Here is a 14,235-nt window from a genome sequence, read left to right on the forward strand (position 1 = left end):
GATGTTCCCTTCTCTCCCCTGATTCTGCTTCCATCCTGGTGTGGGTTCTCCTTCATGCCTGTATTATTCCAATAGCCTTTTTTTTTTTTTTTTTTTTTAAACCCTTGTACTTCGGTGTATTGTCTCATAGGTGGAAGAGTGGTAAGGGTGGGCAATGGGGGTCAAGTGACTTGCCCAGGGTCACACAGCTGGGAAGTGGCTGAGGCCGGGTTTGAACCCAGGACCTCCTGTCTCTAGGCCTGACTCTCACTCCACTGAGCTACCCAGCTGCCCCCTATTCCAATAGCCTTTTGCTTGGTCTTCCTACCTCAAGTTTCAACTCACTCTGGTTCGTTGTCCACTTGACTTTCAAATTTTATTTTCCTAAAATATAGACTGGACCTTGCTCAAATATTTCCATCCTTCCCTATTTAACAATTTCCAGGTTCAAATGTAAAGTCGTTTGGTGTGCAAAACCCTTCCCAAATTGGTTTCTTTCTCATTCCACATACACTATAATGCGGTGACGTTGGCTCCCTTGCTGTTTCTTGCACAAAATACTGCCTCCCTCTCTAGGCATTTTCACTAGCTGTCCCCCCACACAGGGATGTTTTCCTTTCTTGTTTAATTTTCCTAGCTTCCCTGACTTCCTTCAAGTCACAAGAAGCTTTCCCTAATCTCCAGTAAGTGCTAGTACCCTCCTTCTAAGATTATTTCTAATTTATCTTGTCTAAATCTTGTTTGAGGGTAATTTACGTTGTTTCCTCAATTAGACTCCTTAAGAACGAGGACTGTCTTTTACATTTTTGTTTTCTCCCATGCTTTACAGAGTTTCTGGCACACAGTAAATGCCTAATAAATACTTATTGATTGACTGATTTGGCATTTAAAGCCCTTTAAACCTGGATCTTTCCTTTCTAGTCTTCTTCCCTTAAAGTGTCTCTGCCTCCTTGCCTGCAGTCTGGCCACATTGGCCTAACTTACTGTTCTTTACCCACAACATTCTTTCTTCTGACTCTATGCCTTTATAGATTTTTATACTTATATTCATAATGCAGTCTTAGCATACATTCTTCTTTTTTTTTTTAACCCCTTACATTCCACCATAGAATCAATACTATGTATTAGTTTCAGGGCAGAAGAGTAGTATGGGTTACACAATAGGGATAAATGACTTGCCCAGGGTCACAAAGCTAGGAAGTGTCTGAGGTCAGGTTTGAACCTAGGACCTCCCATCTCTAGGCCTGACTCTCGATCCACTGAGCTACCCAGCTGCCCCTCAACAAATATTTCTTAATTTTTACATTTGGCAGAATATCACCCACATTTTTCTGTTATCTTCTTGATTTTTGTTTTTGGCCAGTAAGCTATATGAATAGAATTCTGTACTTGGGGTCAGGAAAACCTTGTTTCAAGTCCTACCTCTGGCATTATTAGCTATGCAAACATAGTCAAATCACTTAATGTCGCTGAGCCTTATCTTTGACTGTAAAATCAGATGTTTGTAAAGCACTATAAAATTTAAGGCACTACTTAACTGTTAGCTATTTTGTAGTAATAGTTTTGATGAGGATGCAAAAACTTTCTCTAACTGTTGGCAAGTTAGAAGAATGCTTCTTTTCTTAGTCCTGCATCCTTTCAAAAAGCATCCAAGCTCAAAGGAAAAAAACAACTGCCACCTAAAATCCAACTTGAATTGGTTCAGCAACTCACCCCTTAATGAGGTGATACATTACATTTTGAGTTAGCTCTAATTCCTAGGAAGTTATTACTTATATTGGTGTGTGATCTTGTTTTCTTGTAACTTTCACACATTGATCAAAGTTTTTTTTCTCTGGATCCAAGCAGAGTAGTTCTCATATCTCTTCCATTTTATGTACCTTCAGGTATATATATGTCCCTCTTGAATTTTCCCTTCTCCATTTCCTATAACTATTTTTCATAGGATGTGACCACTAGTCATTTCACTGATCTGGGAAAACTCTGTCTGGATAGATATCATTTTGTTAGTGTGTGCTAAAATATCACCACCAGAAAAAGAACTTAGTATTTTAAATGTGATGATCCAATGAAATTATCACTTTTGTTTATCACTTTTTTTGTTTTGTATTATCTGTATTATCACTTTCTTTGTTTTGTCTCTTCTACTTCTTTAAATACAACCTCTAATTATATTAGCACAAAATAATTAATTACTGAGATATCCTGCCTGATTTAAGCGTTGAGTTCATGTAATTAGGAAAAGTAGTCCAATATTTAATATCAGCATCATAAAGAATATTTTTAGTGGCAGCTGGGTGGCTCAGTAGACTGAGAGCTAGGAGGCCTAGACATGAGAGGCCCTGCATTCAAATCTGGAGTCAGACATTTCCTGTGTGACCCTGGGTAAGTCACTTGACCCCAATTGCCTAGGCCTTACCACTCTTCTGCCTTGGTACCAATACAAAGTATTAATTCTAAGAAAAAAAAGTAAAGCTTTTTTGTTTTTGTTTTTGTTCTTAATTTAAAAAGGAAAACAAAAGAATATTTGGATTTTTCTCTCAAGTCCAGTTCCACCTGACCCTTTCATTTTAGAGAGATCTTTAGATAAAAGTTGATAAGAGATCAGAGACTGCAGCTAAAGCAGAGAGAATGGCCAGTTATAAAGGGCATTTTTGGGGTATAGCATAGGAAAGAGGGGAAAGCTTGCAGCAGACAGCCTCTCTTTCCTCAGTAAAATTGCAGGAAAAGCCCTGCTAAGAGGAGAAGGATGAGAATAATGGAAGAGATTTAAGAGAAGAAAATTTTAGAATAGTCACTATACAGACTAATGTGACCGAGGGGGTCAAATTAGGAAAGTATAAAAATATTTTTTTTCAGTAATGAAGGGTCCTGTTGATATTAGAGGCAGGCCAATTTGTTAAGCTTGGGAGTTCTGAGCTACAGTGAGCTAAGTTTGGCATTCATAAAGTGAACCCCCAGGAGTGGGGGCTGCCTGAGGAGTAACTACTAGAGTAGGCCAAAGCTTCCATGCTTTTCAGAGTGGGACTGAGAGTATGAGTATCCCCTGCCCTTCCATCTTGGGCAAAGCAGGGTTATTTAGTCTTTAAAAAAGTAAAGAAAAAGAAAACGAAGGACCAGATTTGAGGTCAGAAGAACTAAATTCCCATTTCAGCATTGCTGCTTAACTACCTGTATGACTTTGGAGAAAGTTACTAATCTCTCTGGTTCTGTGTCCTTTGTAATGTATAGAATTGGGTTGGGATCCAAGGTCCCATGATAGCAGTCAGGACTCTCAAGAACTTCATCTATCGTCTTGGCATCTTTTTAGAATTAATTACGAACAATAGACTTTCAGATCTATATGACTAGTTTATTTGCCATGAATAAATGATCTCCATTTTAAAAGGGTAATTGGTCAAAGGCCCCATTCTCTCCATATAAAGAAAAAAAATGGATCTGCTTTGAGGAATATTAACTTTGGAGAAAGTTTTTTTCCATTTCCTGGAAGTGGATAATTACTCATCATGCCATGTCATTCTCTGAATAGTTTAGAGACTAGAAACACTCTTTAAGAAATGAGGTTGGAGGGGGCAACTGGGTGGCTCAGTGGATTGAGAGTCAGGCCCAGAGACGGGAAGTCCTGGGTTCAAATCTGGCCTCAGATGCTTCTCAGCTGTGTGATCCTGAGCAAGTCACTTGACCCCCATTGCCTAGCCCTTGCCGCTCTTCTGCCTTGGAGATGGAAGGTAATGGTTAAAAAAGAAGAAGAAGAAGAAAGAAATGAGGTTGAGGATAGCTAGGTGGCTCTGTGGATTGAGAGTCGGGCCCAGAGGTAGGAGGTTCTGGGTACTGCTTTTCTGCCTTGGAACCCATATTCAGTATTGATTCTAAGATGGAGGGTAAAGATTGTTTTGTTGTTGTTGTTGTTGTTGTTTTTTTTAAAGAAAAAAAGAAATAAATGAGGTAGAGTTTCTCCAGGATCTTGATAAGTTAGCTTTAGTTCTTTGGGTTTAAGACATGATTTTTATTTTTTAATTTTTAATTTTAATTTTAATTATTTTAAACCCTTACCTTCCATCTTGGATTCAATATTGTGTATTGGCTCCAAGGCAGAAGAATGATAAGGGTAGGCAATGGGGGTCAAGTGACTTGCCCAGGGTCACACAGCTGAGAAGTGTCTGTGGCCTTGATTTGAACCCAGGACCTCCTGTCCCTAGGCCTGGCTCTCAATCCACTGAGCCATCCAGCTGCCCCCAAAGCATGATTTTTATTAAATACCTCATATATTTATTCCTTGTACATAAGATTAGGAAGTATGAAAACCAGGTAATTATTTTGTTTATTTGGCAGATGTAGGTGTATCAGTTGCTGACCGGGAAGCTAGTCTGGAATTAATTAAACTGGACATATCTCGCACATTCCCTTCTCTCTACATCTTTCAGAAGGTGAGGTTTTTTTTTTTTTTTATCCAGCTCATTAACAATACTGTTCTCTTGAAATAATCAAGAGAACAAACTAATTAGTATATAAAAAGGCTAAATTAAAAACTTTACAGTAGAAAAATTTTAAAGAAGTGTCCCAAGGTATATACCATCTAATGCTGCTAATCTTCCAGGAAAAGTTCATTAAGCACCTACCTTGTGCCAAGCAACTGTGTTAGGACTAGGAATAATAGTATATATTTCTTGAATAGATTTAAAATTATTTCTTGTTTTATTTAAGGATAGTTTTAACCATTTTACTTTGTTATTTTTAAGTTCTTCTTAGAACTTTTCAAAAAATAGGGAAAATATAAAGAAAAAAATCTCAAAAAAGTTGTATTTCTTGAGCACCATATCATACTCAAGGCCTGAAGGTTGATATTGAAACAACTGCTTTCTATTTGCATTCAAGCTTTTGTTAATACAGTTGCTTTTGATTTTCAAAAAGCAAAATTGTTAAATTTTATTGTTAATTGTGCTTTACAAAGTTATCTTCATTTTGGGCATCCATTTCTCCTTTGATGAATAGAATAATCAAAAAGGTTCACATTACTGAGATTCCTATTGTTCTTTAGCATTTATAATAAAAATTTGGAGTTCTTTTATTATTGTTGTTGTTTTCTGCTGAATTATGTCTAAACAAATTATTTTGAATATGGCATATTTTGATTCATTAAATCATGTTAAAATTAAATATTTTTACTGAAATTATTTAGCTTATGTAAATTGTGCATTTTGTTGAGCTACCTTTTCATTTTAATGTAGAATTATTTTTACTAATAACTATAGAAAGAACAAAATTCAATTTGAACAATATTGACATTTGAAAAAATGGAAAAGTTTTTTTTTCAAAGAATTATATTAGAATTTGGATATTAAAAATATAGCATATGATAACTAACATGCAGTTTCAAAAAATAACTTTGTGTTTCCCCTTCCATTAAGGGTGGTCCTTATCATGATGTCTTACATAGTATCTTAGGAGCATATACGTGTTACAGGCCTGACGTTGGTTATGTAAGTATTCGATGAAATCTTATTTTAGAATATTAGTTGTGTTGTACAATAAAACATTAAGCTTTATATGATTTGCACATGTACATATTAGATTCTGGTAATATGTCTTAAATATAATACTTCATGAAGATTCTCTTTGTATATTGGAAATGTGTTCTTCAGGGTCCCAGGGTGAAAGACATAAAATCTGTAAAAATGCAGCATTAAGTGGGTATGGGTGGAGGTGAGGTTAGGGAGGGAAGAATTATGTTTAGAAGGAACAAGTCATGTTCATTTTTTATATTCCTTAAAGCACTCAGTGTAGTAGTGCTTTGTACAGATTTTCTTGTAATGCATATTAAATCAGTGAATATGGAATAAAGATAGAAGCTGAACCTGTGAAGTCAGTAATATATAGGGTACTCTGGAATGAGGAGATGCTTTCTCTCAGTGCTGGTAGGAAGGAACTTTATTTGCAACTTACTTAAGTCTTAGTTTTCTAGAGCACTGAGGTTAAATGTCTTGCCAGTGGCACATAGCTAGTATGTGTCACAATAGGACTTAAATTTAGATTTCCTAGCACCAGGGCTGGATCTTTATCCATTATACCAGTATAAAGCTTTGGATCACAGGACTCCTTTACACTCTTAAATTTTGAGGACCCAAACAACTTTTGTTTGTATGGATTATAGCCATCAACATTTACTATATTAAAACATAAAATGCCTTATTATTATGATAAAAATAGTTTTGATCTTGTAGATACCCTGAATGGGTCTTGGGGATTCCCAGGGATCCTTGGATCACATTTTGAGAATCTCTACACTATATTTTGTTGTCTTAATACTGGATTTATCTACTTTCTTTAAAAAAGTAGTTATAAAGTATTGTCTTTCTCATGGCATGGATCACTGAGAAATCTTGACAACACCAAACAAGTCACTGGTATGTAATACATACATTTTAGAGCTAGCCTCTACATTTGTGGATCTTTTACATGTGTGGGTCTGTCAGCCTATATAGTTTTCAACACATTGCTTCACATTTACCAATATCATCGCAATCATGTTTTTGACAGTATAGTGTAACAGTAGTTATTAGTAACTTGAGAATTTTTTGTAAATTTTGAAGAGATTTCAGAGACTTTCCTACCTCCTTAGTTTATAGATGAAAAAAAAAGTGGTTCATTCATGAAATTCTGAAAAAATAAAATGACAGGATTTTGTGGCAAGTTAGTGACAGACCCAGGACTAGAAATCATATTTCTAGTATAGAAATTTGTTTTAAATCTTTATTATCCTTCTCACTTAATGAAAAACCTTTGAATAATTGCCTATTTGCTTGCAATGTCTTGAACTCTGTTCACAGTACTTTTCAAATATAATTTACTCTTCATTATATATTACAGATCATCCTCTGACTTTTTTTTGTTTTTCTTTGCCATCTTTGTTATTCTCATGATAGTTTGTGAAACAGTAAATATTCAAATTGAACATGAAATCTACCAACAAGCTGAATGCTTTAGGAGTCACAGGATCATTGAAATGCATTTTGCAATGAGTGGGATATTCAGCAAGATGATTTCTAAACTTCAATTTAGACATAAATGCTTATCATATTAATCACAGGATCTTAGAATAGATGGGGATTCCTGACCAACATATGAACAAGAGTCACTTCTTGCGGTATATCTGAGAAATGACCATTATTTAGACGTCTCTTGAAGACATTCAGTATATCTAGTCTGACCAATACACAAATAAAAATTAACTCCTATAGCGTATCTGAGAAATGATCATTCAGATATTTCTTGAAGACATTAGAATCAATATTGGGTATTGTTTCTAAGGCAGAAGAGTGGTAAGGGCTAGGCAATGGGGGTTAAGTGACTTGCCCAGAGTCAATAGCTAGGAAGTGTCTGAGACCAGATTTGAACCTAGGACTTCTGTCTCTGGGCCTGGCTCTCAATACACTGAATCACCTAGCTGCCCCCAATCTTACCACTTTTAATGTCAATCCATTCTCCTTTTGGGTAATGCTAATTTTTAGGAATTTTTTCACCTGTATGGTGAGTGTTTCTTTGCTACTTCTACCTATTGGCTTTAATTTTGTTCTCTTAAGCTAAGCATGATAAGTCTAATCTCTCTTCCATGTGATAGTCGTTCAGATACTTGAAGGCATATATGTTTCCTTTGAGCCTTTTCTTCTTCAGGTTTAAGGATTCACTCAGCATGAATTTTCTGATGTCTAATGAGACATCATTCTTTCAGTTTCACTCTACTTTACAACTTCCATATCAACTTCAGCTTCTCATTCCCCCTCCTCATATATCCAGGTAGTTGCCAGTTTCTATTGATTCTTTCTCCCCAGTATCTCTTACATCCAACTCTATTTGTCCAAACACATGACCATCATCTTGTTTCTGGTATGTGTCATTTTTTACTTGTATAGCCTTCTAATTGGTTTTCTTGCTAAAGTGTTATCCCTAAAAGCAAAATTCTATTGCCATTCTCTGCTCAATAAACTCCAAAAACTCTATTAATTCTAGGCTCAAATATAAACTGCTTTGTGTAGTATTTAAAGTACTTCATGAGGGTGGAGCCAAGATGACAGCTTAGTAGCAGTGAAAGCTAAAACTGCTCCGATAATCCTTACCAATTTTTTTAAAGAACCTCTAAATGACAGGAGTCAAAAACCAACAGCAAGATGGAGTGAAGGGGCTCTTCTGGCGAATACAGCTTGAAAAGTAGGCAGAGGAGTTGATTTTCATAGGATAAGGGAGAGCTTGACCTTAAACTACACACAGAGGAGTTCCTGGCTGAGGTGAAGACCTAGCCCCAGGGCAGAATAGCTCACAATATGTATCCCTACAAGCCAGCAGCAAACAGCTTTCAGTATTCACAGTCTGCAGGCCAAAAAAAGACTGGGAAAATGAGTAAATAGCGGAAGAAATATTTAACCTTCAAAAATTTCTATGGGGATAAGGAGCAAAGCACAGAACTAACAGGAAATGGTGAGATCCAAGCAACCACATACAAAACTTAAAAAGAAAACAGGAATTAATCTCAAGCTTTGGAAGAACTCAAAAAGAAATTTAAAAATCAAATAAGACAGGTCACAGAAAAATGGGGAAAAGAAATAAAAGTAAAGCAAAAAGATAATAACTTAAAAACAAAAATTGGTCAAGTGGGAATAGAAGCACAAAAATCCAGTGAAGAAAAGAGTGCCATGAAAATTAGAATGAACCAAATGGAAAAGGAGGATCAAAAGGTCATGGAAGAAATTCAGTCTTTAAAAGTTTGAATTGGACAAATAGAAACTAATGACTTCACAAGACATTAAACAATAAAACAAAATCAAAAGAATGAAAAAAGTGGGAGAAAATATTAAATATCTCATTGAAAACAACTGACCTCGAAAATAGAACCAGGAGAGACAATTTAAGAATTATTGGACTGCACAAAAGTCATGACCAAAAAAAAAAAACCAAACCCTAGATATCATATTACAAGAAATTATCCAAGAAAAATACCCTGATATTCTTGAACAAGAGAGTCAAATAGAAATTGAAAGACTCCATAGATCACCTCCTGCAATAAATCCCCAAATGACAACTCCCAGAAATGTTATAGCCAAGTTCAAGAGCTCCTAGGCCAAGGAGAAAATACTGCAAGCAGCCAGAAAGAATTAAAAAACATGGAGCCCCAGTCAGAATTACACAGGATCCAGCAGCTTCCACATTGAAAGACTTGGAAGGCTTGGAATGTGATATTCTGGAAGGCGAGGGAACTGGGTTTACTACCAAGAATCAGCTGCCCATCAAAATTGACCAAATTCTTTCAGGAGAAATTATGGTCATTTTATAAAATAGAAAATTTCCAACCATTCCTGAAGAAGAGACCAGACTTTAACAGAATATTTGATGTCCAAACACAAAATTCAAGAGAATCATAAAAAGGTAAATAAGAAAAAGAAAAAATTTAAAGACTTCAATAAGGTCAAATTCTTTACATTCCTATATGGAAAGATGATACCTGTAACTCTTAAAAAAATTTTTATCATTATCGTAGTAGTTAGAAGAGAGTATACATAGACAGAGGATGTGGTAGTAAGCTGTTTAGGATAATATAATAAAAGATCTAGGGGTAAAAAAGAGGACTGCACTAAGAGAAATGTGAAGAAAGAAGAAAAATGATATTAATTATATCACAAGAGGTGGAGGGATGTGACTATTAACAGTGGATGGGATGATGAGGGTGGTGATGGGTAATACTTAAAGTATTTCATAACCTGTCTTTGTACACTTATATATTACTTCCCTTCATGCATTCTATATTCTAGTCCAGTGATGGGCAAACTATGGCCCGCTGGCCAGATGGGGCCCCCTGAAATGTTCTGTCCGGCCGCGTGACATTATTACTAATCTGATGAATAGAATGAGTAGGATACAATACAATAAAAATTCAAAAGAGTTGCCTTAGAAACAGACTGACAGATGAGCATTTCCTTTCCTTTGGCCCCCTCTTTAAAAAGTTTGCCCATCACTGGTCTAGTCAAAGGGGCCTCACATTTCCTCACATATTACATTATGCACAATGGTCTTCTCTCCCTGGAATATGTTTCCTTCCTCTTCCTTCTCTCTTAGAATGTCTTGCTTTCTTCTAATCTTAGCTCACTTGCCACTTTCTACATGATACTTTTCTTAACCTACCTTACAACTCTCAACTTCTAGTGTTTCCAATCCCCCCACAAATTACCTTTTATTTACCTTTGTCAGGAGGGAAGAAGAAGAATGGGTTACAGTAAGTAAGAAGGAGGTTTTGCAAGCACAGATCAGCCACATGCTAGGAACCAAAGAAGTCTGGCTTCTGGAACGCAGAGAAGGGATAAAGAATGAACACCATTGGTCACTAGAGGCTCTTGGACTTCCTGTCTTTTGAGCTGTCCTGGCCTTGAACTTCCTCTCTCCGAACTGAGGAGGTTTTGGCTTTCTATCCCCTGAAGCTGAAGTTACCAAACCTCTATTGTTCCTGACTGAAGAAACCCTTTCTTACTTTAAATTCATCAGTGTTCCAGCATGCTGAAAGTGTTCCCGACTGCTCAGAAGATCTGTGACCAGCTAACCTGTATTGGTGACGGCCAGAAGCCAACTCCGGCCTGGCCCAACTAGTGTTGAACTTGGCCATAAAGGGTTCACCCTGAAGATACTAACAGACTTGTTTATCCTACAAAAACAATCTGGGAGGATTAAATAGAGTCAGGTTAGCTAGACAGGTCAGGGCCTCAAGGACCATCAAGTCACAGAAGATACCCTGTGGGGGGTTTTAGAAGGTGGGCAACTAATGAGAACCTTAGAATTGGGGAACCCCTATTCCTTTCATCCTCCCCTTCATAATACCGAATTTTCAAATAAATACTTGTCCTATTTTTTACAACCTTGTCTGGAGATTGAAAAGCACACCGGTCCAGTGAAGGAGCTCTCAGGCTTTCTTCACTGAGGGAAACTGGGGAATCTAATCAACCTCAGGATCTCAATATCATCAATACCACCCTTTTTAGGATAAATATTTCATTTGGCAGAACCAGAAAGGGAAGAACCTAAAAATCTAAGGTTTCACAGAGTTAAACTGCAATTTGGGCCTAATTATTAGTTTCAGGCCTATTGGACAGTTTGAAGCCTGTGTAGTAGATTCTTTTGAGCAGACAGTTGATGATGGCTCTCAGAATTCTCAGAGAGCAGTCCCAACAGAACACTGAGCCAGTGATTGGTGGTCACATTTTATCACCTAAGCTGTCACTCAAGTAACCAAGCAAATTTTTTGTGTTTTCCCCCCCCCTCAAAAGCTGTTTGAAAGTTTTAAAGTGGCAGGAAACCTTTATAATGGTTAAGAATTTTTTTAAGAACAGCTGCAATGCAGTCAGGAACTTTTTCAGGACCAATTGTCCTAGCTGTGAAAACATGGGGTTAGAAGAACTTAGAAGAACTGCATGTTATGTGTTCCAGGCAGATAAAGATAAGCATGCAGAAGAAAAGAATGACCTCATAGAAGATTTGAGGAAACAACTTAAAAAAGGCTAACCAAAAGTTAAGAGAAAGTGAAATCAAAGAGTTTAAAGCTATAGCTACCCTTAGATCTTACAAGCCTAGACAGATTTTACACCTACGCAACAAAAAAAAATAAACCTCCAAGATATTACCTGTACAATAAATTAGATCATTTTATGAGATAGTGTTGATTCAGGGGACAATTCTATGGATAGGCATACAGGAGCAATAGAGGATTTAACAATAACAATGGCTGGAGGCAAAACTTCCATGGGTACAACAACAACAATAGGTTTAATTCTTACCAGAGTCAGGAACAATTACAGAAAGCTCCTGATCTCCATACAATGCGATACGTTAAGAATGAGAAAGAACTAAGTATTCACAAGTAGCAGGGTCAAATTGCCAGAAAGGGGATATATCTAAGGGAGCCTGTTCATTATGAAGGAGTACCCAGAGAAGCACAGTGATGGAAACAAAAAGACAACAGGAATTGGCAAATGGGGAACATAATAGAAGTTATGCAATACAAACTAACAACAACGAAATAAGTACAGGGTGTAAGGAAGAAGAACAAATAGATACAGTAACAACAGAAGCTAGTGAGAGCAATGAAGCAATAATAAACTGTGAAGAAGAAAACATAGATTCAAAAGTAGCAATAGCAAGTATGAGTAGTGGAACAGAAATAGAAGCTGAAGGAAGCTGTGAAGAAATTACTAAGTTCTGGGAAAGTAACAACAGTACAAAATCCTGGCAGTGCAACAAAGTGGAAGATAATGAGGAGATGGGATGTGATGAACAGGGGTTACAGATCAGTTTTCCAGACTCAAGCGTGTTGGCACCTATTATAGAGACACACTTGGCACCTATTATAGAGACACTCGCCACCAAATAGCACTGAGCCACATATATCATTAAAAATTGGGGAACAAATTTATGATTTCTTAGTAGACACTGGTGCATGCAAATCTGTTTTATAAACATCCCCTCATAACTATAAAACTATAAAGTCAATGGAAGTTATAGGAGCTACTGGAAGACCACAGAGAATAGCAAAATTATAGTCAAAAAAGGTTTCTTTCAGTCCCCTGTCTGTGGAACACATATTTTTGCTAATGCCTTCCTGCCCTATGAAACTTCTGGGTAGAGATCTCTCATGCAAACTAACAGCAAACATCCATTGTACACTATCTGGAGATATATCACTTCATCTTCTAGAGGAATCTTTGAAAGCCTTTCCAGTGCTGTTCTTAGATTCAGTAGAAGCAGAGGGAGACACAGGAACATTTTACCTAATATCTGATGATATTCCTTAAGGGTTATGGGCAACATCTAATTCAGATGTGGGGTTATATATATCAGCAACACCAGTTAGGGTACAGACAAAGGGTGGAACTCCTCGTTGCATACCACAGTATCCCCTAAGTAAAGAGGCTGTTGAAGGGATAAGACCAATTATTGAATCCCTATTGCAACAAGTGGTAATAGTATCATGTTACTCTGAATTTAATACTCCAATACTTCCAATTTAAAAAGCCAAAACCAGATGCAGAAGGAAAAACAGTCTACAGATTCATTCAGGATTTAAAAGCTGTGAATGATTATGCTATTAAAAGCCATTCTGTTTACCTAGCCCAGCAAATATTATCTCCTCATTTCCCAGTCATGCTAGATATTTCACTATGGTGGACTTATGTTCAGCTTTCTTTTCAATCCTAATTCATGAGGATTTGAGGAAGATTTTTGCATTTACTTGGGAGAGGAACAGTTACTCTTGGGTGTCATTTGCCACAAGAATTCTCTGAAAGTTCAAACCACTTCTCCCAATTCCTTAATAAAGACCTAAAAACAACCAAATTTAAGGAAAGCAAGCTAATGCATGTTGTAGATGATATTCTCATACCATCCCCAAATGTAAAAGTTTGTCTCAGGGACAGCAAAATTCTTTTATGTGAATTGTATAAGTGAGGACATAAGATTTCCAAAGCAAAACTACAGTGGTATTTACCAAGGGTTGAGTATTTAGGGTTCATACTATCAGGTGGTTTTAGAAGTAATACCCAGAAGAGAATTGGAAATATCCAAAAGCTAATATCCAATACCTAAAACTAAGAAGCAACTCAGAGCAATTGTTGGGACAATGGGATTCTGTTGTCAATGGATCCCTGGGTACATTTAGATAACCAAGTGTCTTACTGATCTAACTAGAAACTTAGAACCTGAATCCTTAAAACTCAAATGAGAACATCTGCAAGCCATTGCAAAACTAAAAGAAGCAATTCTTTCTGCTCCAGCACTTGGGATCCTAGACTATTCAAAACCATTCTAGCTATTTGTCAGTGAATGTAAAGGGATAGCTTCTGTTTTACTAACACAAACACTGGGACAAAACTTGTCCTTATAGGTTATTATAGTTGTCAGCTAGATCCCATAGCTGCAGGCATAGTTCTTTGTTTAAGAGGGATAGCAGCAGCTACAGTGTTAGTGCAGAAGTCAGTTGATTTAGTTCCAGAGTGTCCATTGACAGTGTTTTATTCACATCAAATTGAGGCACTTATGAAAAGATTTTGTACTCGGGCATTTTCTGACCAAAGAATTTCTAGGTATGAAATAATTCTTTTGGTTAATGAAAGCATAAAGCTAAGGAGGTGTTGTGTGTTCAGTCCAGCAACACTACTACCAGACTTACCAACAAATGGGGAACCGCTGCATGAATATGAGGAAGTAGTAAAATTGGTAGAGCAACCC

At 36.7% G+C, this 14,235-nt stretch overlaps 1 protein-coding gene across 2 annotated transcripts in view; it reads left to right on the forward strand.

Annotated features, from left to right (window-relative positions):
• TBC1D12 (TBC1 domain family member 12) overlaps positions 1-14,235 on the forward strand; it is a 132,506-nt gene that overhangs the window by 99,946 nt on the left and 18,325 nt on the right. The window contains exons 9-10 of one of the 2 annotated variants that reach the window (XM_044665700.1): positions 4,318-4,406; positions 5,388-5,459. In XM_044665700.1, coding sequence (XP_044521635.1) covers positions 4,318-4,406; positions 5,388-5,459 — 161 coding nt within the window. Of the gene's footprint in view, positions 1-4,311; positions 4,407-5,387; positions 5,460-14,235 lie in introns of both variants that reach the window. The other variant, XM_044665699.1, reaches the window with a different exon arrangement.

This window comes from Gracilinanus agilis, chromosome 2 (assembly GCF_016433145.1).
Source record: "Gracilinanus agilis isolate LMUSP501 chromosome 2, AgileGrace, whole genome shotgun sequence".
NCBI lineage: Eukaryota > Metazoa > Chordata > Mammalia > Didelphimorphia > Didelphidae > Gracilinanus > Gracilinanus agilis.